This window comes from Caloenas nicobarica, chromosome 14 (assembly GCF_036013445.1).
Source record: "Caloenas nicobarica isolate bCalNic1 chromosome 14, bCalNic1.hap1, whole genome shotgun sequence".
Lineage (NCBI taxonomy): Eukaryota > Metazoa > Chordata > Aves > Columbiformes > Columbidae > Caloenas > Caloenas nicobarica.
The window spans coordinates 11006015-11030351 of record NC_088258.1 but is presented as its reverse complement, the minus strand read 5'-3'; the positions used below and the strand labels follow the sequence as shown (position 1 = coordinate 11030351).

The 24337-nt window shown below is 50.0% G+C and overlaps 2 protein-coding genes across 6 annotated transcripts; one reads left to right on the top strand and one right to left on the bottom strand.

Moving 5' to 3' along the window:
- Window positions 1–739: 739 nt before the first annotated feature.
- Window positions 740–20606, top strand: NAA60 (N-alpha-acetyltransferase 60, NatF catalytic subunit). Of its 3 annotated transcripts, XM_065644722.1 has the most exons (7): window positions 740–821; window positions 11336–11451; window positions 12814–12943; window positions 14177–14273; window positions 16664–16898; window positions 17744–17931; window positions 18454–20606. In XM_065644722.1, the coding sequence occupies exons 2-6, from the start codon at window positions 11342–11344 to the stop codon at window positions 17898–17900; spliced, it is 729 nt and encodes a 242-aa protein (XP_065500794.1). In that variant the 5' UTR covers window positions 740–821; window positions 11336–11341; the 3' UTR covers window positions 17901–17931; window positions 18454–20606. The 3 variants fall into 3 exon arrangements, with proteins under 3 accessions (XP_065500794.1, XP_065500793.1, XP_065500792.1); XM_065644721.1 differs by lacking the exons at window positions 740–821; window positions 17744–17931; window positions 18454–20606 and adding an exon at window positions 1045–1092 and having other exon boundaries at window positions 16664–16920; XM_065644720.1 differs by lacking the exons at window positions 740–821; window positions 17744–17931; window positions 18454–20606 and adding an exon at window positions 8892–8980 and having other exon boundaries at window positions 16664–16920.
- A 608-nt stretch (window positions 20607–21214) lies between these two features.
- Window positions 21215–24133, bottom strand: NUDT16L1 (nudix hydrolase 16 like 1). Of its 3 annotated transcripts, XM_065645134.1 has the most exons (4): window positions 23849–24133; window positions 23342–23417; window positions 23157–23263; window positions 21215–22202 (listed from the first exon to the last, which is right to left on the bottom strand). In XM_065645134.1, the coding sequence occupies exons 1-4, from the start codon at window positions 24074–24076 to the stop codon at window positions 21777–21779; spliced, it is 837 nt and encodes a 278-aa protein (XP_065501206.1). In that variant the 5' UTR covers window positions 24077–24133; the 3' UTR covers window positions 21215–21776. The 3 variants fall into 3 exon arrangements, with proteins under 3 accessions (XP_065501206.1, XP_065501205.1, XP_065501207.1); XM_065645133.1 differs by having other exon boundaries at window positions 23157–23417; XM_065645135.1 differs by lacking the exons at window positions 23157–23263; window positions 23342–23417.
- Between the last annotated feature and the right edge of the window lie 204 nt (window positions 24134–24337).

Below are 24337 nucleotides of genomic sequence, written 5' to 3'. Positions count from 1 at the left end.
CTCAGCCTGCTCTGCTGAGTGAAAAAGCAAGAAAAAGGGTCCTTTCTACAAAATTGTGACTTTATTACAAAGACATCTGCTGCTGTTGTCCTCATCGGACTCTGGAGATGTGATGGCTGTAGTTACCTGCTTGCACATGGGCTACAATAATGGGACAGATTAGATGGAAGCTGTCAAAGTCTGGTTTGAATGAAACAGCTGGAAAGGAAACTGCCCTTCTCTGGAAAGGGAAGGTAAATAATATGCTTTGACTTTTAGTCAGCCCTGAAGTGGTCAGGCAGTTGGACTAGGTGGTTGGTTTAGGTCCCTTCCAACTAAAATATCCTATCTCATCTCACTTCATAGAGCTTCAACTTCTAATTATAGCAAAAACCCTTAAAAACTTAAAATTTCAGGATTGGAGTTATCATTGCATTGAGCCCTGGCTGTGTGACAGGCCACCCTGGTGCCCCTTGCAGTGTAGTGCTGGGGAAAACTGCGGGAGAGGTGTGTGCCCAACCTGCGTCCAGTTTCCTAAGCGTCTGTGCTCAAGGATGCACCGCTAATTAAAATATCGCCCTTAATTAGCATCTTTGATTTCGCGCTGCGCCCCCTGCCTGGGGTCTGCCCGGCGTTGCCCACGTGGCCCCCAGGGAGCGGGACGTCCCTTCTGCGCCTGCGCGGGTCACGTGCCGGCAGGCAGCCAATGGGGACAGGTCTTGCTGCGCGGTGTCTGTGGAAAGGAAGTGCCCGCCGGTCCCCGCCGGCCTCTCGCCCGCCTCCGCCGCCCGGTATGCGCTGAGCCGCCCCGCCCGGCCGCGGCGCGCCCGCCGCCCTCCCAGGTGAGCGGGGGAGCGCGATGGGGGCTCCGCCGCGGAGCGGGTGGCCGGGGTTGCCATGGTGACCTGCGTCCGGGCCGGGCGTAGGCCCGGGTCGCCATGGCAACCTCGGCCCCCCGCTCCTAGGCCGCGCCGGGGCCTGGTGTGTCTGTATTTCCTTTTCCTCTGTAGTAGAATTTCCCTTGGGAGGGCCGGGAATATCTCGTGCGTGACTAGATCCCTTGCACAGGAGCTGCCCTGGCTCTCCCTGCTGCTCTGTTTCCTGACAGTCCAGGTAGTGGCCGCAAACTGCCCTGGCTGGCTCAACCCTAACGCACACCACGGCAGCCTAATTTTTTCTGTGTTTTGCCCTAAATAAGAGTTGTGTCCGTTCGAACCAGCCTGTAGAGCTTTGGGGGAGAGAAAGCAAATGCATGACTTTGTATCTAAGCGGGACAACAGCTGAATGTTTTTGCAGCGTGTTTCTTGAGGTTTGAATCGCAGCGGATCAAACTGAGCTTTAACTGTTGTTCCAAAGGTTTTGTGGCACGGTGCTGCCTGCCAGGCACGGTGGCAGTTGGCTTTGCCAGAGGTGTTCCAGCTGCTGTGCCTGATTCCTTGGGCTGCGCAGTGGTGGGTTATACTGACGCTATCTCTGTGGTGAAAATAGCATCTCTGTTTCAGAGAGTGCTGAAGCCACACGCTGAAAGCTCTGCTTCTGTCTGTGTCCTGTCTGAGTGACTAGAGCTGGTGTCCTCGCCCCCGGGCTTGCTGTGTCCAGCCATGAGCCTCAGACATCAGCTCTTGATTATAGGCATCAAATCATTATAATCTCCTGTGGTAAGCTGTTTAAATGTTTAATCAAGTTTATGACATTGAGTTTGAACTTTGTTAGCCTGCTCCGTATGTGTTGTAGTTTATCCTGTTGTCATACACTACAGCACCTCCTGATATCAGCCAGCCCATGCTGGATGGCCATGGTGAGCTCTGAGCTCCTCTGAGCCGTGGCTGTTTGTTGCAGGTCTTCCCTCTGCTCTTGAGAACTGTGTGGACGTGGCTGAGTGTCCAGCCTTTTATTGACAGATATATACGGGCATTAAACATCTGTCACATAAGGAGCAGCACAGTAGCTCAGGCCAAAGGCTGTCTAGGTGTGTGTTTCTTCCTCTCTGTTTGTTCTGATAATTCCCAGTGTTTTATTTTGACTGCTGTTGAGCAGCAAACTGATGTTCTCAGGGAACTTGCTGTGAGAGTGTACATTTTTTTCTCCTTGCAGTGATTAACATAAACTAGAAATGTTTGCCTTTTTGCAACCTATGTGCCTTTTTTATCTACTAACTTATGGACTTCACCTGCCATTGTATTAGTCTTTTGGCATCGTGAGAGCTTTCTGCAGCTGTGAATAGCTTTAGATTTTACTATCCTGGAAATCTCTGCCCTACCCCAAAGGATCATCAATATTTGTTGTGTATCTATTAATCTCTTCTTCTGTCTGTTTTTCATGAATCTGTTGAATGGATTATAGCTGGAGTCTCCTTTTACTATGGATTCAGCCTAGATTTGCTTCCTTTCTTTTAATCTGCCAGAGACTCTCCTTAGTCCAGCTTAGTTTCCTCAAAAGCCTTTACGAGGGACATTTCTGGTAGCTTTTTGGGAGTGCTAGTGAGTGCATGGTATCTTTTTTAAAATAAATAATTGCCTGTATGAATAAACTAGCAGCTTTCTCGGAAGTTAGGTTCTTTTAAAAAAGGCTGGTGGCTGTCTCCCAACCTGTTGCAATTAGTGTGAAATCTTCATTTACAAGATAACATAGAGCAGCCTCATCGCATCAGCAGCAGTGGGCACTGCCTGGCACCCAGCTTTTCAGGTAGATGGTTTTAGTCTTGCAGCTTAAAAAAGTAGTTTTGTTATGTCATGTAAACTGCTGCTTTAATTAGTATTTATATGCCTGGTATCAAATAAAGAAACATATGGTAGTGTGTAAGCATGGTTCTAATGCATCGTTTTGTTCTTTAAAGTAGCCGCTTCTGTTGTTTCTTGCAGTTGGTTGCTTGATGTATTTAAAGCATGTTGACTAAACGTTTCTGAGCAATTGGTAAGTGGCTGTCCTGTAAATTTCCTCTTAAAACCTGTGGCATTCTTAATATTCCTTTCTTTTCCTAAACCTAAGTGGTATCATTGTGTCTTTTGGGATCTGGGCTGGCCTCAGATGTCATGAAACATTGTGGGAACGCCAGTGGAATTCAGAAAAATGGTCTTTTGTAGTTGAGAGCTCAAAGAGCCTTTAATATAGTGGGTGTATTTATTTTTGTTAATGAAGTCCGGTACTTCTTCCATGTCTGCTGTTATTTCTTTCTCAGTAAGGATGATCTTTATTTGAATGTGTGGTTGTTTTTTTCTTTGTGGAGTGTTTTTGGGGGGATTGGGGGAGGTTGTTATATGAATGTAGGTGTTGGGCCAGTACAGTCTGCTGAGTCAGTCAGTGAGTCGGTGCTGGTATCTTAGCCCATCGTCTGGTGTGAACTGGTCCTGCCACCCAAGAAGCCATCCTCTCTCTTCCTGGCTATTTTCCACCTCTCTGCCCCCCACCCTGGCCACTCCCAGCATCATTTATGGAGTGAGAAAGAGCAGGTGAGACTGTGGTTGCAAAGGCTGGCTCTCGATGACAGTGCTGTTGTAAATCCCTGAGGAATCACAGGTGCCAGCCTAGAGACTTCCCTGTGATTCCCTGTTGATTCAGAAGTCCTGGGGGCTTCACCTTCCCATGGGTCATGGACAGGAATTCCTTTCAGTGATGTGGTGCCAGGCGGCTGTTGGTGCTTTGTTCCTCTGATGTTAAGATGTTTTTAAAGAAACGATTGAGCTAAGCTGTTCGGCGTTATAGCAGAGAAAGTTCTGTCTTATCTGAGCATTTCTTCTATGAACTTCAAAGTTAAACGCTATCTACAAATGTCATTAGAGCGGGATCATTCCTGTTTTCCTGGGTTTTTAATCAGTCACAGCGTGTCTGATGGCTTCAATGCAGGGTGTTGCAAAAAGACTTAGAGCTTCATGTCTCGCACAACGTGTCCCCACCCACACTTGCCTCCTCACAGAAAGGTAGGAATGGGAGCTGCTTAGTTTCCCAGTGTTGAGTTTTAATTAAGTTTTTAATTTTTCCTTTTCAACTTATTATTCTGGATGTAAGAGCTGACACCTATGCCAAAATCCATTTTAAATGTTACTAGCTTAAAGCAGTAGCAGTGATGGTTTTGAGTCGAACCGGTGTGTCTCATGCTGGAAAACACCATTGGGAAAGAAAAGGAAAAGGAGCCACATTGGCTCAAATTTTAAATTCCGTATCTTGGAGAGGTGGGAGTTTGGGGCACTTGTCTGCCAGCTAGGGAAGGAATGTTCTTTTCAAGTTTGTTTTGTGGGTTTTTTGTTCGGTCGTGGTTTTGTTGTTGGTGGTGGTTTTTTTTTTTAAAGCGCCTTGTTTGCAATAGCCTCTAAAAAAGTTACTTGTTAGTGTCTCATATAATGATGTAGGCAGAGGGATTGGGTTTTATCAACAGCCGTGTGTTGCTGCTCAGTAATGAGGACAGTGTCTAGGAAATGGAGGCAGGCTTGAATTCCCTGCTCCCCATGTTTGTACTACTCTAGGCTTAATTTCTGGCTGTTTTTTTTTTTTTTTTAGTCACTACATACGTTTTCTGTGTAGCTGTTTATTTTGATTCGGAAATGGCAGCGGGCCTGCATGTATGATGAGTTGTTCGGGGTTGTTTTTTGTTTTCTGCAGGAACAGCTGCCTATTGGAAACTTGCCACATTTGGCATTTGGAAGATATTAGACCTCTCCTCTAGTGAGCTTCGTGTTGTAAATGTGCTGCTATTGTGACCCTTTGGTTTTAACTCCCCGCAGCAGTACTGTCACAAAGCGGATTTTCTCTTCTGCATCTTAACAAGAAAAGATTTAACAGCAAAACCCTCTTAGAGACTTTTGTTTGCCGTTCCCCGGAGGAATTGCTGTATCTGGGGCAGCAGGAAGCCGTGCCTTTTGCAGTATGCTTTAGAGACACTTTATTTGCGTACTAGCTCCCGTGAAATCTACAGCTTCAGTAATGGATCTAGAGCTGTAGTGTAAAAGAACAGCCCAGAAAGGGACTCGTGTGCAAAACAGTTAATGTTTCTGCTGCTGGAAGGCTGACAAGTCAAACTTGAAGTGTGCAGAGGATCAGGGATACAAGTATAAAAGGATTTCACTAACAGTAAGTGCTTTCATTTCAAATAAATAATGGCTCCTTGCTGTGCAGGTAGAACTACATTTTGCCCTCTCGTTTCTTAATATCCTTTTGGGGTCTGTTTCAATTCCTTATCCTTCCTGGCAGGAGGCCAGAGTGTTAATTACTGTGATTCTGTGTTTTTGGCTTTCAGCCTTTTAGACCTGTGATGTGCACACCTGCATCTGGGCATAACAGAAGATGAAGTGCAGAGCTGGAGACAAGGCACAAATGCATTTCTTAGAATGATGTTTTCAGAATTTCAGAGCTGAGGAAAAATTGGCTGAGGAGCATGAAGCGAGCCTTTGGGAGGGGGGCTGAATGCCCAGGTTGTGCATGACTGTGCTGCCTTCCTGGCTTTCCAAGTCTAGTGTGCTCTGGCCAGGCTCTTTTGGGTATTCCACACAAGGAGGGTTTAATATAAAATTTACTGGTTTGGTATATTTGGTGTTACATGGGTTTTTGATTTAGCAGGGTGATACAGCAGCATTCTGAAATCACAAGACAACCATAATGCAGCAGTTGCAGTGTACAACTGAATCCAAATACAAACGTTATGCCCAATCCTGGTCACTATATGCTCACTGTCACAGTGCTGGGCACCTGCAGTCACTGAGAAGGAATACACAGATTGAAGCCAGCTCAGGCGCTTTGCTTTCATCAAAGTTTACTTTATTAGTTGTCTAGTTTTTATACTTGGGGCTCAGCCATGTATATGCTCCCCCCATGCCGGTCTGGCTAGCTCAGGAAGACATTGTTCTTTGTTCATTGTCTCAGGGAAGCTGACAATTCACTGCTGCAGCTGTGTTATCTAAACCCAAGGTTATGCTCCAGTCTCCCTGATGTTGACATACATTCAGCTTTCTTTACAATATGTTCTTCTCCAGGCTCACTGTTTTTTGCTTTCCGCCACTATGGGGTGTGCTGGTCGGGCACGCTGCCCTGGATGGATTTACTGGAGAGGAAAGTCCAGGCACTGACAAACTCCTTTCTCTAGAGTGATGTCCCCAAGAGAAGCTCAGTGGTTCTCCGGGTTTGCTCTGGAGGCAAACAGGATCCGCATGGCCAGGCTGGACTGACAGCATATCTGCAGGAGATGGTGCAGGGGGAGCTGGTTGAGGAGGGCAGTTCTGTGCACAGAAGGAAGCCCCTACTGAAGGAGTTTAAATAACAAAGACCTCAAAGTCTTGAGCTTGCATGTGTCCCCGAGTGACCAGGGGTCTGTGAGGGGCTCTGCGGTTCAGTGCTTGTGGTTCTGGTAGAAAAACGTCACGCCTGGATCAAAAGGTGTTATGGACTATTGTGAAATGCCATAATTTAGCATCAGAGCCTATTTCCAGCCGTATTATTACGTTATTCTCAGACCAAGGCACAGAATCAGATGTTTTGTCCTAGATTTCCCTTTAAGTGTCTTGCTTGCTCCAAACACCTGCATGGGCTAATGCAGTTTTGGGCAGCACTCTGATGGGATGTGATGAATGGTACAGGAATGGAGGTGGAACAATCACCGTTCTGCTCGTGACTGTGAACTCCAAGCTGTGTCAGTTCGCGAGACATACCAGGAATTAGGAGAACCACATCTTTGGGAGTTTGCATGATGCTTGTCCCAAATGAAGCTGTGTGGGATTCCTAGAAGGAGCAGGAGCATTAAATGGGCTAAATAGAGTGTAACAAATGGCACAGAGAGGTGTGCTGGCATTGCTCACATAGCAGAGGTGTGTGTGTTGCAGAGAGCATGTTCTACACCCCAGCTTTCCAGTTGTGCCTTTGAGTGCAAAGGAACTAGTCTGAGCCCAGGCAGGATGAAGAGATTTGCTTTTCACTGACATTATGTGGGGCTATGCACCTGAGCAACCTGATCTAAGTTGGGTTAAACCCCAAACAGTCCTTTTGACCTATTTTCTTTTATTAATTGACCAGATTTGAAGTAGTATCAAGCCAAATATTTAAATATCTTTAAAAATTTGGCTCCTATTGCACTGATAATGTTGTAAGTCCTAGAAGCACCTCTTTGAGATTCCTAGTAAAGAATTCATGACGTTTTCAAATCTAGTCTCAATTTTATTGTATTAAGTAAAAGGTGCTTGGTAACAGGAGTGTCTGTGTGGAACATTCCCTGTGAGACCAGTAACCTAAAAATGCAGCAAGCTTAAAATGAAATGCAGAAGGGAAATCTTTACTGCTTTGTTGGAATTAGACCTTTGGCTGGTTCAAATTGAATGGTTTAATGTAAATCAATCCCCAGTGCCAGATGGCGCAAGGTAGAGAGACTTATAGCTGTGAAAACTCCCACTGGTGCTCTGGAAGTGATACTTCCCAGACAATAGCAGAGTTTGTTTTGAGTTCTGTGTTGCTCAGGCACAGCTAACATGCGCCCGTCCTGCATTTTGAGTAGCTCTTAAAATTCTGGCTTTGTTTGATCCTATTTATTTACAAGCGAGAAAGTATGCCAAGTTGCATTAAATTTTTATTTCCCCTGGAAATCTTGTCTTGCCAGAATTTGAGGACTGTCCACACAGAGGTCACAAAGAAGGATTTGGTGGCGACGCTAGAGCAGCACCGCTGATGAGGGTACCGGCTGTAGGGAGGTCCTGCTCTGGCTCGCTGTGCGTGCATGCAAATCTTCCAGGGAGTATCTGCTTGTTTGGCTTTGTGCTGAGCAGATGGTCTGCTCATGTAAAGTAAAATACAGCTACTGTCCATATGTCCGTCACTGGAGCGCTGGGTAGGAATACATAGCCGTAGGCAGCGGGCCGTGAGCTGACAGCTGGAGAAAGGGCAACTCGCATGTCGCCTTCTTAGAGCAGCCTTGTTCAGCATCGCTGTGGTTCCTCAGCCCTGGCCCCTGCATGGTGTGTACTTGGTAGGTGTCTGGAGGCGCTTAATCTTTTCCTTCTGTGGAATGACAGCAGGTAATCCTTTTTAGTAATCTATCAAGAGTGTGCTTGAAGAAAGTGCGTTGAATTCCAAAAGGTGAAAATCTTCAGCTCGAGTAAATAAAGGTCTGAACCATTTAATGACAGAAGTGCCCACGACACCAGGATGATTGGCCATGTGTCTTTTGGGACAGTATTTCCTGAATCATAGGATTGCTTTAGAAAAATCCACTAGCCTGTTGTGCTTGTTTTTCTTTATTCTTTCCTGCGGGTTTGCTTTTTTCTGATCAGGATGAATTTATTTCAATTAGCATTTAAATTGGAAAGTAAAATATTTTGATTGACTTCCATCTAGCTTTATTTCTGCAAGTGAAGAAGATTCCTTCACGTTGGTTGTTGTGTGAACACTAAATTTGAAGCCAATATGCCCCTTACTGGAAGTTATATATGTACATGACTCTAGTTCGTATTCATTAGCTTTAGTCTGAGATTATCTTGCTTTTATTCTGCCAGGAAATTAAATTGTATTTCTTGCTAGATGATACTTTTTTTATTTGGGATTTTCTTGAGCTTATCTGGGTGGAAGTTGAAGTCCAAATAAAAACTTACAAAACCAGCATCTTATGATTGCTCATTGTTCAAATCCAACTCCTTTTTGCAGGAAGCACAAGGCAGGAACATCATTAAAACATGTCTAATGGTGCTAAACAAGGGAAATCTTAACTTGTTGAACCACTTGGCCTGGCTTTTGTAGGTATGGAAGTGCTCGAGGGGTTTTCAAAAGCATTTGAGCAACTGCCTGCCAAATTCTAGTAAGCATCAGACTTTATCTTGCATTTAAACACCCTGTTGGATTAAGGGTGCTGATTCTGTGTGAGTACCTCAGTTTCTCTAGAAATATGGTATTATGTAAATTTTCCTCACTTTTTTTTTTTTCATACAAGGGATCTAAGAGGGAAAGAAAATATCCTGCTCTTGAGAAACACCCGAGTTGATGTTTCTTAGCTGTGAAGCACCTAGTTCAAGTAAAGAACCTGTCCCTGCACCTGGTAGGTAACCTGAACTCAAACCAGCATCTATGCTTGCATGGCAGGACCTGGAAGCAGTGGTAGTAGCAGTATGTCAGTACCCGTACTCGGCTCTTTGTGCGGAGGGAATGTAGGTAGCTTCACCTTAGGTTTTCAAAAATGGCTTCAGCTAACTCCCCGTGGCTGGAGCCTGCGTTGTGCTTCACAGCAACCACCGCTTGGACTCAAAGGTCAGAAGCTGGTGTTGGCAGTGTTGCAGCCGTGAGTGGAGCTGTGCTACCCCTAAGCCCCTAAAGGCCATTTTAAGTTCCATTGAGTCAAGGGATCGTATTTAACACTGGTACTGGGGGTTCTTTTTAGTATTTCTTTATGCTTCCAAAAATATCTTTTGTCCTCCAAACTTGCCTGGGATTTTGTCTCTATTGGTCATAACAGCTCCTCCAGCGGCAGCACCGCCTCTCCAGGGAGGAAGGTGCACAGATCTGCTCTCCTGAAACCCTGTGGCAGGACACAGTGCCAAGAGGGTGTCCTGCCTGTCCCTTAAATGTGCAAGAGCATCAGATTAGGTCACATAATGCAAAGCGGATGGAGTGAGTCCCTACAAACACAACCAGTGCTGGGAGATGGCTGTCTGAATTTGAGGGGAGGGGAATTATCCTGTTCAACAAAACAGCCATGGATTACTGGTTTGAGGCTGGCTTCAGCTACAGGATAATGCAGAATGCTTGCCTAGCTCTTTGAGAATATAGTGTTAAATAAACACGCACTAATCCTCGCAAGAATGTGTCCTGTGCTGGCTCTGCCTCTCCGGCAGCAGCTGCTGGTTCAGTCTGCTCCTAGGCCTCTGCCTCTTCTATTCATTAGCAAAAATATGGTCCTGTCATGTTTGTTTCATTTATCTCTGCTTTATTAACACTGAGAGTATTGACTGAGAAGGGATGTTGCCTTACAGGAGCATTGAAACTTCTCAAGAAAAATAATACGTATGAGAAAGGGCACTGCTGTTGCAAACCTGAGTGCTGCTTAATGCCATGAACACAATGATATATTGGGGCTTGGAGCTTCGCCATGGCCAAAGCCGCTCTGGCAGCATGTGTGTGCTCGCTTTTCCCTCCTCTTGAATCCCCCTGAAGCCTGTCTTATGCTACCCAAATTTTTGCCAAACAGTTCTGGCCTGCAAACAATTTTTTGCCCTGGGTTGTGGCCTTGTCACCACTCTGAGATGGCTCAGCAAAGGGTCTGGCGAGGGCGGGAGGTGTGGGAGGGCAGGGCTGGGGCCGCACCACTGGGCATCAGCTGCCTCAGCCAGCAGCGGGGCAGATCAGAGCTGCCAAAAGCAAACAACTTTTTAAATTGAAGTCGTTGAGATTTTTTTTTTTTGTTTGCATCCTGGTTTGGTTCTTTGACCTGGGACTAGGACGGCTGGAGTGAGAGAGACAAAGCTGTGGATGGAGACCTGCAGGTGGCCCGTGAAAGGGAACCAAGTCCCGTGATTGCCCTGTCTCTGCTGTGTTTGCTTTGTGTGCTCAGTGCCTCATGTGGGGCTTTGTCCAGCCTAAGGCCTCCTCTCAAGATCTGTTTTTCAGTCATGCCTGTATGCTACAGAAGCTTTTACAACCGCTTCAGTTGTTGCTCACTTCTTTCCCTCTGGTACATCTGAGTAAGTGTCCTGTACGTGGTTAGCAGGATTGTGGCAGTGCTATGGTGAAAGAAAACGATATCTTGGGGTTTCTGTATTTGAATGCTCTCTGCTGGGCTGGAAAGCCAGCCCTTGTGGAGTCATAGCACGCAGGAATGAGAGGAAATGAAACTAGATCTCATTTCACCAACCTAAGTTAAAACAAAATTAACATTTTAAAGAATTTGAATCCTCTGCATATATCCTAACTGGAGATGATGGGGTTGTGTAAGAGGACTTTATAAATGTTCTTGTAGCAGTGCTTCCTTTGTAAGCTGTTGGTTCAGTTTTGTTTGAACAAAATGTTGGTCCTGCATAGGCATTCGAAGAGCTCCATGCATCAGGAGATACATTTGGCACATTGTCGGCTTATTTTATGCAGCGTCCTGAGCTCTTTTTGAAAGTGGCTGGTGCCATGTGCTCCTTCACAGGCAGCGTGGCCAGACTGCACTTGCAGGGAGCGGCGTGGGTCAGGCTGAGAACTGAGCTGCGCTTATCCTGTGGGCAACAGGGCTTTGAGTTCCTTCTTAGGTTAGTGTTGCCATGTTTTGCTTCATCTCACGTGAAAACTCCATCTGCTAGAAGAAAAAACTTTATCAATACAGAGAACCTCCTGCAGCCTTTGTGCAGACGCTTGACTGAAGCCGAGAGTCACAACCTGTGCTTTTTTGTTCCTGATGAGATTTCTTTTCTTGCAGGCGTGAATGACAGAGGAGGTGCCCCCATCTGCGCTTACGGACGTAAACTTGCGTCTTCTCTGCCACGATGACATAGACACGGTGAAACAGCTCTGTGGCGACTGGTTCCCAATAGAGTACGTTACTGGTTTGGGATGTGATGGTATTCCTGTTAATGGCCCTTTGCTGCCTGTCCTGCAGGCTTCTAAAGTCACCAGAAAGTTCTCGTATGCAGATTTTTGCAGAAAAATGGGCTTTGTAATTAAGGGGGTGGATCAGCTTCTTAGGAAAGATGGTGTATGAGATGGGGAAAGGAGCACGCTTCCAGGAAAAAGGATAGCATCCCTGTGCTAGTGAAAGAAAGTTGTGTCTGGAGCATGTGCTGAGAAAGCACCCTCAGAGCTGAACCAAACTGACACAGAGCGACTCTCCCTGAGGGACCATCCTGCTGAGTGTCCTGGGGCAGACCGAGCAGCCCATGTATGTCGGATCACTGTTGCTCCCAGAACTCTGGCAAAGATCTGGCTTAAAGCTGATCTCAGTCTGTCGCTGGTCAGTTCCCCAGACCCCCATTTGGTAAATGCTTATGCCTGCACAAGCACGGGAATAAGGAGCTTTTCTGGGGGACAGTGACAGCTTTCTGGCTTAAAGCATCCAGGGAAACTAGCTGTAGACTTCAAGGATTTTGTTGTTGTTGTTGTTTAGCTTTGTTGAGAAGGTTTATAGAGGATTTTAGGGGATTATAATTAAGATTGTATAAAATGTGGCAAACCAGCAGAAGCATTCATAATATTTTGAATTTGTAGATTTCTTTTAAACACAAAACATGCTGAACTCTCACTTTGAAATAAATTAGCGTACACTAGTTTCTCTTTAGTAGCTGCAGAAGGAGGAGGAGAGCTAGAGGCTGGTGATGTGAGTTTTTGTACCAATATGCAGTATTTTTTTCACATGTGTATCAAATTAATGAGATCCTTATGCTCTTAGATGAGGGCAGATGGATCTTGCATTTAAAAATAACCTGCTAAAGATGGAAGCGAGAGCTCTGGGCAACGAATGTAAAATGAAAGCGTGGTTGTCGTAGCAAGGCAGCAGGCCATTACATGAGCAGCCTGCATTGCTGCTGGGATGCAGTTGAAAGAAACTGTGCTACCAACTGGGGCACAGCAGGTGTTCAATGTTCATCGGTACTACACAATAGTTAAGACAGGAAATGTGTATAACTTCCTAACCCAGATTTCCTGGAATAAGCTATATTAGTAGTGTAGAAAGAGCACACGTGGCTGAGCTCCTTGGCTGTATGTCTTTGCAGAAGACAGCCCTTTCAGCAGTACAGCTTCCCTCTCTCAGTCTTGGGTGAAATACAGTTCCAGTATCTGGCATTTAAAGATGTTGCTGCCCGTTTCCAGTTGAGCAGCATCTCGGCACGTTTGCTGTGCCACTGCCTGCTCGCGTGGGCTCTGTCCCCCTAAACATTCCTGTTTTTTCTTCCTTCCCAGATACCCTGACTCATGGTACCGAGATATCACTTCCAACAAGAAGTTCTTTTCCCTCGCAGCCACATACAGAGGCTCCATCGTGGGCATGATAGTGGCAGAGATCAAGAGCAGGACGAAGGTGCATAAGGAGGTACGCTGCTAAACTGTGCTTCAGCGTGAGATAGTCTTGCCATGGGTAACTGGGATGAGGCCTGTTTCGGGTATTATTTTTCCCCTCAATCCAGACACTTATAAGAGCGATCCTGAATTAATTTAAGAAACCGGGAACATGCCGATTTCCAGCTGGTGGAGCATGGGTGGTGGGGTGTGTCTGAGCAGGCTGGTACCGCAGAGTCTCTTCCTGCTGGGGCTGGGCAGCTGTGGCCAGATGAGAAACTTACTGCCTGATGAGCTGTGCCAAGAGTTCTGATCATGCAGGCATAACTCAGAAGTGACTGTGTGTCAGGCTGTTTAACTGCCTGGGTGTTTTCAGTGTGCTTGGTCATCGCTGGTGACTGGGGAACACATAACTGTGGGAGAACGAAGCTCTTCCTTTTTTACATAAGGGTTGAACTTCCATAGCTGTGCTGGGCGAGTCTCTCCTGTGACTTCCTGCAGAAACTCCCTCAGTTACACGGTCACTGTCTCAACATGGAGCAGAGGTGATCTGCAGAAAGTTTGGGCTTCAGGGATAGCACAGTGTACAGGCCAGGAGAGACAATATGGTACAGCAGAGAGGTGAAGAAGAAATGTTTGCTGAAGACAGTGTAGGAAAAGACCCCCAGGCTAGTGTACGGAGAACAGCCCAGGCACGCAGATTAAAAAAAGCAGGGGCAATGCAGAGGGTGCATCACTTCTAAAAGGCCATCAGTGTTAGTACTAAAGAATAATCTTAAAATTTGTAGGAACCAAGAGCATTGAGTGGCGTGGCTGTCTTCACTCTAGCTATCTGGCTTCACCTCAAAGCTAGTTAAAGTCAGAAACTGCATCTTCAGGAACTCTACCGAAAAGCCAGTGACTTATTCAGACACTGTTCCAGGTGATTTGGCCTGTAGAACATGCTCCTTGTCCTCCACAGCAGTACAGAGATCTCCAGCTGGCACAAAGCTCAGATGGAGCATGCAGGCAATAAAGACAATTGCTGGATTGATCTGGACACTGGTGGGTAACTCCAGAATTGGCAGTTTGAATCCTTTCTGGTAAGGAATGCAAATACATTCTGTCCCTAAGCCCACAAATAATTCCTTTCCAGAAGCTTCAGCTAAGACTGTTCAGTGAAGTTTCCTGCTATAGCCTTGTTTTCATATGTTCCAGAACGGGATTCTTGCCTTCTCCTATGCTTCCCCAGGCACCCTACTAAATAACCTGTCCTATCTCTACTCAGGATGGAGACATCCTAGCTTCCAGTTTTCCTGTGGACACTCAGGTTGCTTACATCCTAAGCCTTGGAGTGGTGAAAGAGTTCAGAAAACACGGAATAGGTAAGATGCTGCTAAGTGACAACTCTGTTGCTGTTGCTCACGATGGGTGGCTAGTGGGCATGACTGAAGGAGCTGCACCATTTCACCACAATACCCTCGTGAGACAAGCTTGTCAGTGATTTGTACCAGCAGCTGGGAAGGTGATGCACTCGCATCCCCCTCTTGCTGTTAATGCAGGTGCACTGCCCTGTTTTTACTGGTGTAGGCATGGCACAATGTGCAAGTGTTTCTGAAGAGCATGGGGCTTTGTCTGTCTTGTTCCCAGGAGACAGCTGAGCACACTAAAAACTTGCACTCCTGCTGCGGAGACTGACTGAAAGTGCCAGGACTTCACCCTGGAGCAGGGTTTGAAGCCTGTCTGGGATGAAAAGGGAGTGTATACTCCCTGGCTTCCGATTTTCTTTCATGGGTGTCAGAAGCATGGTCCTTGAGGCAGAAAATGTAGCTGTTTTTAACCTTTCAACTTCAACAGGTAGAACAAACGTTTAGAAAAAGACAAAGGGAATTGGAAAAAGAGCGTAGCTTGGACCTGATTGAATCTGTCAAATGCATGTAAAAGCCAGCTCTGAACACCTGGCTGCAACATGCAGCATGTCTGCAGCCATTTCAAAATCATGCAGTCAGAAGGGCTTATCTCCATTTAGAGCAGGATGTATTTTGTCATCAAATAAGTGCCCTTCTGGTGCAATTTCAAGCACAATCTATATCTTTGATCTGCAAAAGGAAATAGGCGAGGTTTGGCAGCGTGACCCAGTGTTGCACATCTGGAGTCTCTTCAGTGGATACAGGTATAACTGATCTTCTTCAAGTCCTCACTTCTGTCTCGGTCATGTTTAGAAAGGTACAAACTGGTAGGATACATAAAGAAATGACCACAAGAGTCCTCAGTGGGAGCACTGTATTTAAAACTTGCATTGAAATGCTACTGAAGGTGAATCTTCTGTACAAAGAAGACAATTTTTGCACAGAATAATGTTCAGAGAAGGTGATAAAGGGGTTTTCTGTTTGATAAAACTGTGGTGGTTTTGAGTCTCCTTTCAGTTTGCAAATCCTGATTTTTTTTTTTTTTTTTTTTTTTTTTTTTTTTTGGTGGAGGGGCAGGGGGGTAGCTCCATCTTGCTGGAATTGTCTCCTTTCAGGATCGGTGTTGCCTGTATCCATTTCACCTAGACAGCATGTTACTGTGCCCTCTCAAAACCTTTGGACTTGTACCTATAGCAAGACAACCTAAAGAAGCTGCTGTCTGCTGCTGCTTTTTCTGAGACCTTTCTCTTGGGAGTTTTTCTACTTGTGTTTGAAGCATAAGTCTTTCATGCAGAAGGCTTTTCACCCCAGGCATACTTTTAAGCACTAAAGCTCTGATTTTTCTCTGGCAGACATTAAAAGGCTTTCGCTTGTAGTTCTCTGCTATTCTTAAACCAGAGAGCAGTTGGATTTCTGTGAGACAGAAGAGTGGAATACCTCATAACAAAACCAAACTGCTCTCTCAGTGTCTTTTTGTGCTTGGCTGATATAAATTCCCACTAAGCATCAAGTGACCATGAAGTCAGTGCTGTTGACTTCAGCTCTGAAATCCTGCGGGTCCTTCTGAAAGTCTTAGTGTGTCCTGGGGATTGTGAAACAGCAGCGTGAATCTCATCTGTGTGTTTGTATTAGCTCAGCTATTTCTTTAGCTTGTTGTTACCACACCTGATGGACGAAGTTCCACTGCAGGTTCTGCCAGATCCTTCGTGCTGTGTTGAGGTGGTTTGGGTGAACCTCCAGATCTCATTTCTTGGGGCTGGAGTATCCTCTGTGCCTTTCTCTGTTTTCTCCTGATGATTTGTAGCTGCAGAAAATCCAGGTTGAATGACACTATGCCGTGGCTCTCCTCCTCAGAAGGGATCTTAAAATCCTACCACTTCTTAGATGTTAATTCAAGTTGAGCAGACACAATGCAGTAACCTGCTTGTGAAGTCCTGTTTTGACACTTTGCTGTTTTAAATGGCTTTAAAATAGGTAAATGAGATGGAACTGATTCCATTGAAAACGCCTCACTGACCTTCCCTAAGCCGAGAGCTGCTTGGCTGGGGATGGGCATTATTGGCAGATTCCCATGTCTGGCTCATCTTTGTGGTTATTGAATCAGAAGTTTGTGTCTTTATAAAGTCTGTTTTGTGAAGCCTGGTCATAGGTGAGATGAGATTCACATTAAAACCATGTAGCGTGGTCCTTTTAAATTCTTCAGGAGGGTCTGTGAGAACTGTGTGGGATCTGGGGTCTTCAGGCATGTGCAGCAATCACTGCTTAGATGCTGTGTGCAGGAGATCGCAGCTGAGACTGACGAACCCTTGTGATGTCCCTGAGAAGGCAGCTGCACTGTATGATTCTGCTCTTCCTTCCTTCGACAGGTTCGCTCTTGCTTGAGAGTTTAAAAGACCATATATCAACAACTGCCCAAGATCACTGCAAAGCCATCTACCTGCATGTCCTCACCACTAACAACACAGCAATAAACTTCTATGAAAACAGAGACTTTAAACAGCACCACTATCTTCCCTATTATTATTCCATCAGAGGGGTCCTCAAAGATGGTTTTACGTACGTCCTGTACATCAATGGCGGACATCCACCCTGGACAATCTTATATCCTTTACCTTCAGCCTGATTGGTAGTGGAACACAGTAAGCAGAGACCACATTATGTTTTAGGTTAAAAATGGCAATCTAGCGACGTGTGACCTGGCTAGATCTGGGACTGATGCCTGCTCAGATGCGAGTTCTATCTGAAGCCAGAAGGAATGTGATGTCAGAGGGATTTGACAGTGACCTGCTTGTGCCCAGGCTCCCCTGACTCCCCTGAACAGTTCAGGGAGAGAGCGTAGGATGGTACCTTGAATTCTAAGTTGGAGCGAGTTTGGTGCCAGTGATAGCAAATGCTGGTATTAAGCCAGAGCGCTGGACATGCTCTGGGTTGTGTGGTGCAGGCTTTTCCAGCGGCATGGCAGAGAAGCCCTTGGTCCTGTTTCCTGTGGCCTAGGATCCCCTATGATCCTAGCCTGGCCCAGATCCCTGCAGGCTGCTCCCAAACTGACTGTGGGAGTTTATTTCAGGCTGTTGGATCACGGAGAAGAAACCTGATCTTTCCTGGGTGTAACAGTCAGTCCAGACCTCTCCAGGCAGGTGGGTAGATTGCTGTCCCCACAGGAACTTGCTGTGGAGTGCAAAGGGACCTAGCAGCTGCTCAGAGAGGTATTTCCCACACAAGTTGGAGGCAACGTTCCCAAATTTCCTTTATTTTTGGTGCAAAACAGACCTGCTTTTGACAGAAAGGAGCAGGCAATTAATACAAGGAGCAGATGTGTTCTGCTAACTGAGCAGAGCAGCTTTTGCTGTCTCATATGGTCACTTTGGGGAATGCCAGTCTACAGAGTATTTTAAGTTATTTCTTAAGTTACAGTGTAAATGTTGCTGTCCTTAACTGATGACCACTGACTACCTGCAGCACATTGGGTCAACGCTAGCCAGCCTGAGCCCGTGTTCCATTCCCCAGAGGATATACCGACAAGCCCAGAGCCTTCTCTGCAGCCTCCTGCCCTGGTCTGGCATTTCTGCCAAGAGTGGCATTGAGTATAGCCGGACGATGTGACTGCATCGGAAGATGCACAAAAAAAGCAAAGGTAGGTACCTGGAGGGGGAAGCTCCTTTCTCTGCCCCAGGCCAGCAGTGACACAGTGGTGATGTGACACGGTGATGATGCCCCACAGCCGCTATCCTGGGGCAGCTGAGAGCATGCTGGAGCAAGGCTGCTCAATCACAGCTCTGCTGCTGGGCGAGCTGCTGTATACCTGGGGCATTGCCGTGCTCCAGTCTCCGGCTGGTGGCCAAACTCCCGTTGGTTCCATTTGAAGGGAAGTTGAACTCTGATCTTGTTTACTTGAGCCCAGAGCTTGACAGCAGATTGAACCTATTCCTACTGTCTCTACTTCACCCAGCTCTGTTAGACCAGCTTGCAAGACCCAGAGTGACTGAGTCCTCGCTCTTCCCCAGCTCAGCGTCCCAGTGCAGGAACTGACAACCCATTTGCTGCCAGTTCCATTGCAGGTCTCTGACAACAAGCTCTTCAGGACAGTGGCTCCCCAGTACGCTTGAAGAGATCCCGAACACCTGGTTTCCCTAAAGCCCTCTTTGTCTTTCCATAGGATTGTTCTTCCTTCCATCTCCTGAACCATCCGGCTCTGCACTGACTCCAGTGATGACGGCTCTTGGGCCCTGACCCAGCCCCTGGACAGGACTCCTTGTCCCACAGGTTGACCGAGAGTGGGCAAACTTCACGCTTGACGGGCTGTGGCCCCGACTTACCCCCGTGGCCGGGAGCCTGCAAGTGCCGCCTGGGCAGGCCCGGCCGGCGTGCGAGGCACCTGGCTGTGCAGTAGCTGAGGGCCCTTTACGTCACTGGCCTGTGTGCATGTTGCACTGTCCCCTCCACTTCCCTTGCCTCTGGTTTGCTCCTATTGGTACATGTGATGCAGAGGGGGTTCAGTCGCTGCTTCCACATCACAGCTACTGAAAGCAGCGTGAATGAGGTTAACGAATCTGCGCTGACCGATCATGTAAATGAGCTGTAAGTGCCCTGGCAGTCTGCTGCTGGCAGAATATACAGTCAGGCCCTTGTTGCCAGGGAAGAGGGGAATCGCATCTGGGTCCTGCCACGTCAGCTGCTGCCTGTGGGTAACTTCAGAGAGGGGAACTGCTGCATGGGAAACCACCCAGCCCTGCCAGCTCTCTGGAGTGACTTAAAAAGTATCTAATTCAGGATGCATGGAGTAGAAGGCAGGGAACGAAATTGCTGTTTCATAGTGAAATATATATATTATACTGTATAGATCTTTCTGCCTTTGTCCAAGTTGGAGCGTAGCAGGTGAGGGGAGCTGGGGGTGTAGAGATGCTGCTGTGAAGTCTGGTCCAGAGCCTGTCTCCCCTGCAGGCACTGTCCTGTGGCACCGGGGCTGGATCTTGCAGGATCCTTAGGGATGAGCTCTGTGCACGGATCACAAGGGCTTTTCCTTGCTGGAGAAAAGCTGCTCAGGGGTGTGTTTCAGGCTGTAGTCCGGGCATCAGCATTGGGCTGTGCTGGTGGCCAGCCTCCCTGTGGCTCTCCTGGTGGCTCCTGGCTTGGCTGTGGGACCCTGGTGCTCTGCCAGCCTGGGACTGCGGCTCCGCTCACACAGGTAATGTCAGTGTGCCTGTGTGCCCCAGCCAGGCCCCCTCCTGCGCCTCGGGGGCGAGGGTGGGTGAGCACTTTGCCATTAAGGTGGGAGTCTGTGCAGCTCACCCAGCCTGGGCATGCATGGGAGGTGCCAGTGTCCCTGTGTCCTGTTGGTGTCCCTGGTGAATCCCTCTTCCCTCACTGAGGCTCTTTCCCTGCTCAGCACCATGTTCCTCATTCCCCTCGCATTTTGGAACTGGGACTTGAGCAAAGGAGGGCTTGGCTGCAGCTGGTGAATGGCCTGTACGTGCAGGCAGCACTAGCGTGGGTAGGGCAGGGGATGAGACAATACAGGGCAGGCTTAGACTTGGAGGAGAAAGAGAGCAGGGTAAGATCTTGCAGCCCAGCTGACTGTACAAAGTCATGTCAGTGTCCGTAAGCCCCTGAGGTGGGAGTTTGTCAACAAAAGGTGCTCCAGCCACAGGGGCTGGCACATCCTGTGTTCTGGGGCAGCAGGAGGCTCTTCTGCTGGGAGGTGCTGGGCCCTCTCTGGGAGCTTGAACAGGTCTGGCTCAAGCAATTCAAATTTGATACCAAAAAAAAAAAAAAAAAAAAAAGGTGTAGCCATGCGGTCAGTGAAGTCCATCCTTGGAGACTTTCAAACCTCCAGAACGTCACAGGGAGACATGCAGCCACCCCCTTTCCAGACTTATTCATGTCACCACTTCTTGGTTTTGGGTGTTTTTGTTGTTTTGCTTTGGTTTGTTTTTTTTTTTTTTTTTTTGCTTATTCAGTTTTTACTTAAACACATCTATTGGTTTATCTGAGTTTCTTTAGCAACTCCTGCCCCTGTTTTTCCTTGGCACTTGCTTACTCTGGACCAGACTGAATCTCTCTTTTTTTCTCTCCTGATTGCCTGGGACTGATGTTTTCCCCATGACCGTTCTTTCCTGCCCCTGCACAACCCAACTCCACAGCTGCAGCACTTGAGCACATCCCAAGGGAAGCTGTGGCTGGTCTGTGTGCCCTCCTGCCACCCTGTCCTCTGAGGTGTCAGCCACATGCCCGCCTCACAGCCCGTTATTTATTGAAGAGCATTGTGCTGCCACCATCAGCCTCTCTCTAAATGTCTTCGATTAAACCAAACCTCTTTTCTGAGTCGTTTGTCACTATGCAGGATCCTGCTCCAGCACCTCCACCTCACCTTGTGCTCTGCCATGGGGCAGCTGCTGGCTGCACCTGGGCTGGGAGCTGCTGCTGCTCCTGGGCAGGGACCAGCTCAGAGCAGGCAGGGGGACAGGGCAGAGGCTGGAGCGGGGAGTAGCTAAATGCCTCCCCCACAGTAGACTAGGGCTTTGCGCAGGCTCAGCGCAGCCGGGCTCCCCACTGGCTGCCCCCACAGCACCTGCTTTATGGACGGACAAACACTCCCCACACACGGCCAGTGCCCAGAAGCTGCTCGGGCACCTGCAGCAGCACAGCCGGCCCCTCCCTGTGCCCTTGGGTGCAGGAGCCATTTTGGTGTAACCCAGCAGCAAAAGCTGACTGCTGTTTTGCAGTGGTGTAGCACCCTGAGCCAGCCCTCGCCCCTCCAGCCCCTTGTGCCTGCAGCAGCCTGGGCCCTGGCATGGGCCAGCAAGGAGCAGAGCCCTGAGGCAGTGGGGACTGACAGCCCCTGCACTCCCAAAGCTCCAGGTCACCATAGGCTTTGTGCTGGCGATCAAGAATGATCCTGACTGCAAGGCATTCAGCAAAGCCATTTATTCCACTTTCCTGCTCCCACAGATCTCCAGGTAGAACCCCACACGAGCGTTCCCCAGGCCCCAGAGGGAATTCACAGCACGCCACCCCATTGTGCCAAACGCGAGTGGGAGCCTGGCCATGCCGGTGGAGAGGAGCCCTTCCACCAGTGCTGGCAGAGGTGCCTCGTCCCTCAGCTGCATCTGCTGCAAACACAGCTGCGTCCAAGTCAACACAGGGCATTTAAAAAATAAGACATTTTTGTTCCTTAAAAATGAAACAGGGACCTGACAGCAGCCGTGTGTCCCTGAAATCAAAGCATAATTCTAAGGCTTCAGCGCCCTCACATAAGCACATGAACTCTCTGCCGGGGGCTGTGCAAGTTGATCTGGGAAGCTCACTAGAGTTTAATGGCCATAAAAATACATAAGCTGTCCCTTACTTCAGACAAACCCAAACCCTCCACAGCTGGGCAGTGGAATCACATGGGCAGCAACTGCTGCCAGCGATGGGTTGGAAAGTTAGAAGAAAGTCTCTAGTCTCACCCACTTTTAATTGAGTGCAAACACGGTGGCATCACTCCATGGGCACAGCCACCGGCTGCTCCGCCACAGCATCTGCCCCCAGCCCCACCGGCTGCTCCACCTCGGCCCCGCTCTCCAGCCCAGCCACCGCCTGCTCTGCTGCCTGCACAGCTGCCTGGTCCTCTGCTCTGTCTACAAATTCGTTGCCTGTTTTAGCAGATGCCATCAGCTCGTTTGCGTGCTTAGCAGCATGCAGGTTTCCTGTTGCCCCTGCTGCCTGGTCGATGGCCAGCTTCTTCGGCTTCTGCGTGGCAGCCACCGCCTCAGCCAGCTTCTCCTCTGGCACCATGTTCAAGATCTTCAGGGCGAAGAGCAACTGGAATTTGGCGGTTCCAACGAAGGAGTTTGCCAGGAAGTTGGGTAAACCGCCCATGCGGTCCTTCTGGGTGTAGAGGGGGACACGGACCATGCCCATCACCTGCAACAGCACAGAGCGCAGCTCAGCAGAGCCCGCAGCAGCACCGGACCCCCCCACAATCCCCTCTCCCCCACACCCTCACCCCAGCTCCCCGACAGCCCAGGCCCGCCATGCCCCGGCTGCCAGATCCTGCCCGTCCCTCCCACACCAACCCCTGCCCTCACCTCCTGCCCCCAGCCCGGCTGAAGCCCCTACCGGCCCTCCCCAGCCACACCAGCCCCTGCTCTCCCTGCCCAGCCCAGCCCTGGCTCTGTTCCCCCTCCTGCCCCTTCAGCGGGATCCCGCTGCCCCAGGCCACTACGGGGAGCCCCACTTCCCCTCCGCACCCCACGTGGGGACACCACTGCTTGCCCATGCGTCCCCCCTCAACCACGCCACAACCCAGGGCCAACTGCTGCCATTCATGCAGCTGCCAAATCCCACCGAGTGCCTTGCAGGCACCGGGGGAGGCCCTGGCTCTCACACTCTACCCCAGGGCATCAGCCAGACCCAGCTCCCCGGGAAGAAGGCTGCCCCCGCACGGCCTCTGTGCAAGCCAGGGACAACTGGGGTTAGAGCAACACATCACCACACCGAGGGTCGCGACTCCGGTCCAGGTGACCCAGCCCAGAGCGGGGGGAGACGCCCACCAGATGCGAGACGGACCTGGACCTCACCCGTGTCCTGAGGCTGAGCGGGTACTTGGGGCTCCTCCCTATGTGGGTGGTCACTGGGAAAGGCCAGAGCTCGAGCTCGCTACGCTCTGCAGCCCGAGGCACGACCTCAGCCAACAGCCAAACCTCCTAACGCCAGTGCTACATGGCGGTGCACGGCACTCGCCGACAGCAGCTCTACATGCGGTGCATTCCCCCGCTGGGCTGCGAGAGACGGCAGCCCAGCAGACCTAGGAGGGAAGCTGTGTCTTCCCTGGGCTAACGCTCAGAGCTCTACACGCCCCCTCCCTGGATGTCCCACCTCCAGCCCGTGGTCTCGGGAATGCACCGCGCTGATCTCGATGGTATGCAGCTCCTCCAGGGTCAGCTGCCTGGCGTAGAAGTGTGCCACCACGCGATGTGGCCCCTCTGTCAGGTGCGAGCACAGATAGTCAGCTTCCGTCAGGCGCACACAGCCCAAACCCAAGCCCAGCACCCGATTCAGACCGTCCTCCAGGGACCAGTAACGGCGATCCACGAACCCCCCGGGAAAGCCCAGCAGTCCGTCAAATCGCATCTGCATCTGCAATAGAGGCGCATGGTGTTAATGGGTCACGGCGGAGCCCCGCGGGGGGGCGAGGGGAGGAGCGGGGACCCGGCCCGACGAGGCCTCTGCGGAGGCGGAGCAGCGCGGGGAGCCCGCCCGGCCGCTCCTACCAGCTCCAGCGCATCCAGGACCGTTCACCGACACCGTGGCCGGGGAGCCGAGGCGGAGCCGCCACGGCACGGCCGCACAGCCGGGGGGCCCGGGGGCTTCCCCCCGGGCTCGGTCTCGCCGCCGGCCCGGCCCAGCCTGACGCTACCGCCCTGCACAGACCCGACAGACCCGCCCGGGCCCGCCCGCCCTCAGCCCGCCTCCCCCGAGCCCGCGGCCCGACCCAGCCCGAGGCCCCGCCCGCCCCCCCGGCCCCGGCCCCGGCCCCGGCGTCCCCGGCCCCCCGCCCGCGCCCTCACCAGCACGGCGTAGCGCAGCGGGATGCGGCCGAACAGCATGCCCGGGTTGGGCGCGTACAGCATGGCGTGGCACGAGTGGCTCCAGCCCGGGCCCAGCCGCATGGCCTCGTACCGCGTCAGCGGCTTCAGCTCGGGCACGCCCGGCACCCCCAGGGTCGGCAGCGGCGGCAGCGTCCCCGCGCCCGCCGGCAGCGCCCCCATGGCCGCCATCGCGCCCATGGCCGCCATCGCCTCGCCGCCCGCCCCGGGAGCCCGCTCTGCGCACGCGCGGCTGCGACGGCGGCGACGGGGCGGGACCGACTGCCGCGAGAGCCAGTGCCGGCGCGCCGCGCGCCGCGGGGCCAATGGGCGCTCGGCCGGGGCGGCCAATGGCGGAGAGGAGCCAATGGGAGCCGGCGCTGCTGCCCGCGTCGTCCGCCATATTAGGCAAGTGCCGCACTATGGCTGGCGGCCCCCGCCACCAATGAGATCAAAGCTGGCGCCGAAGAG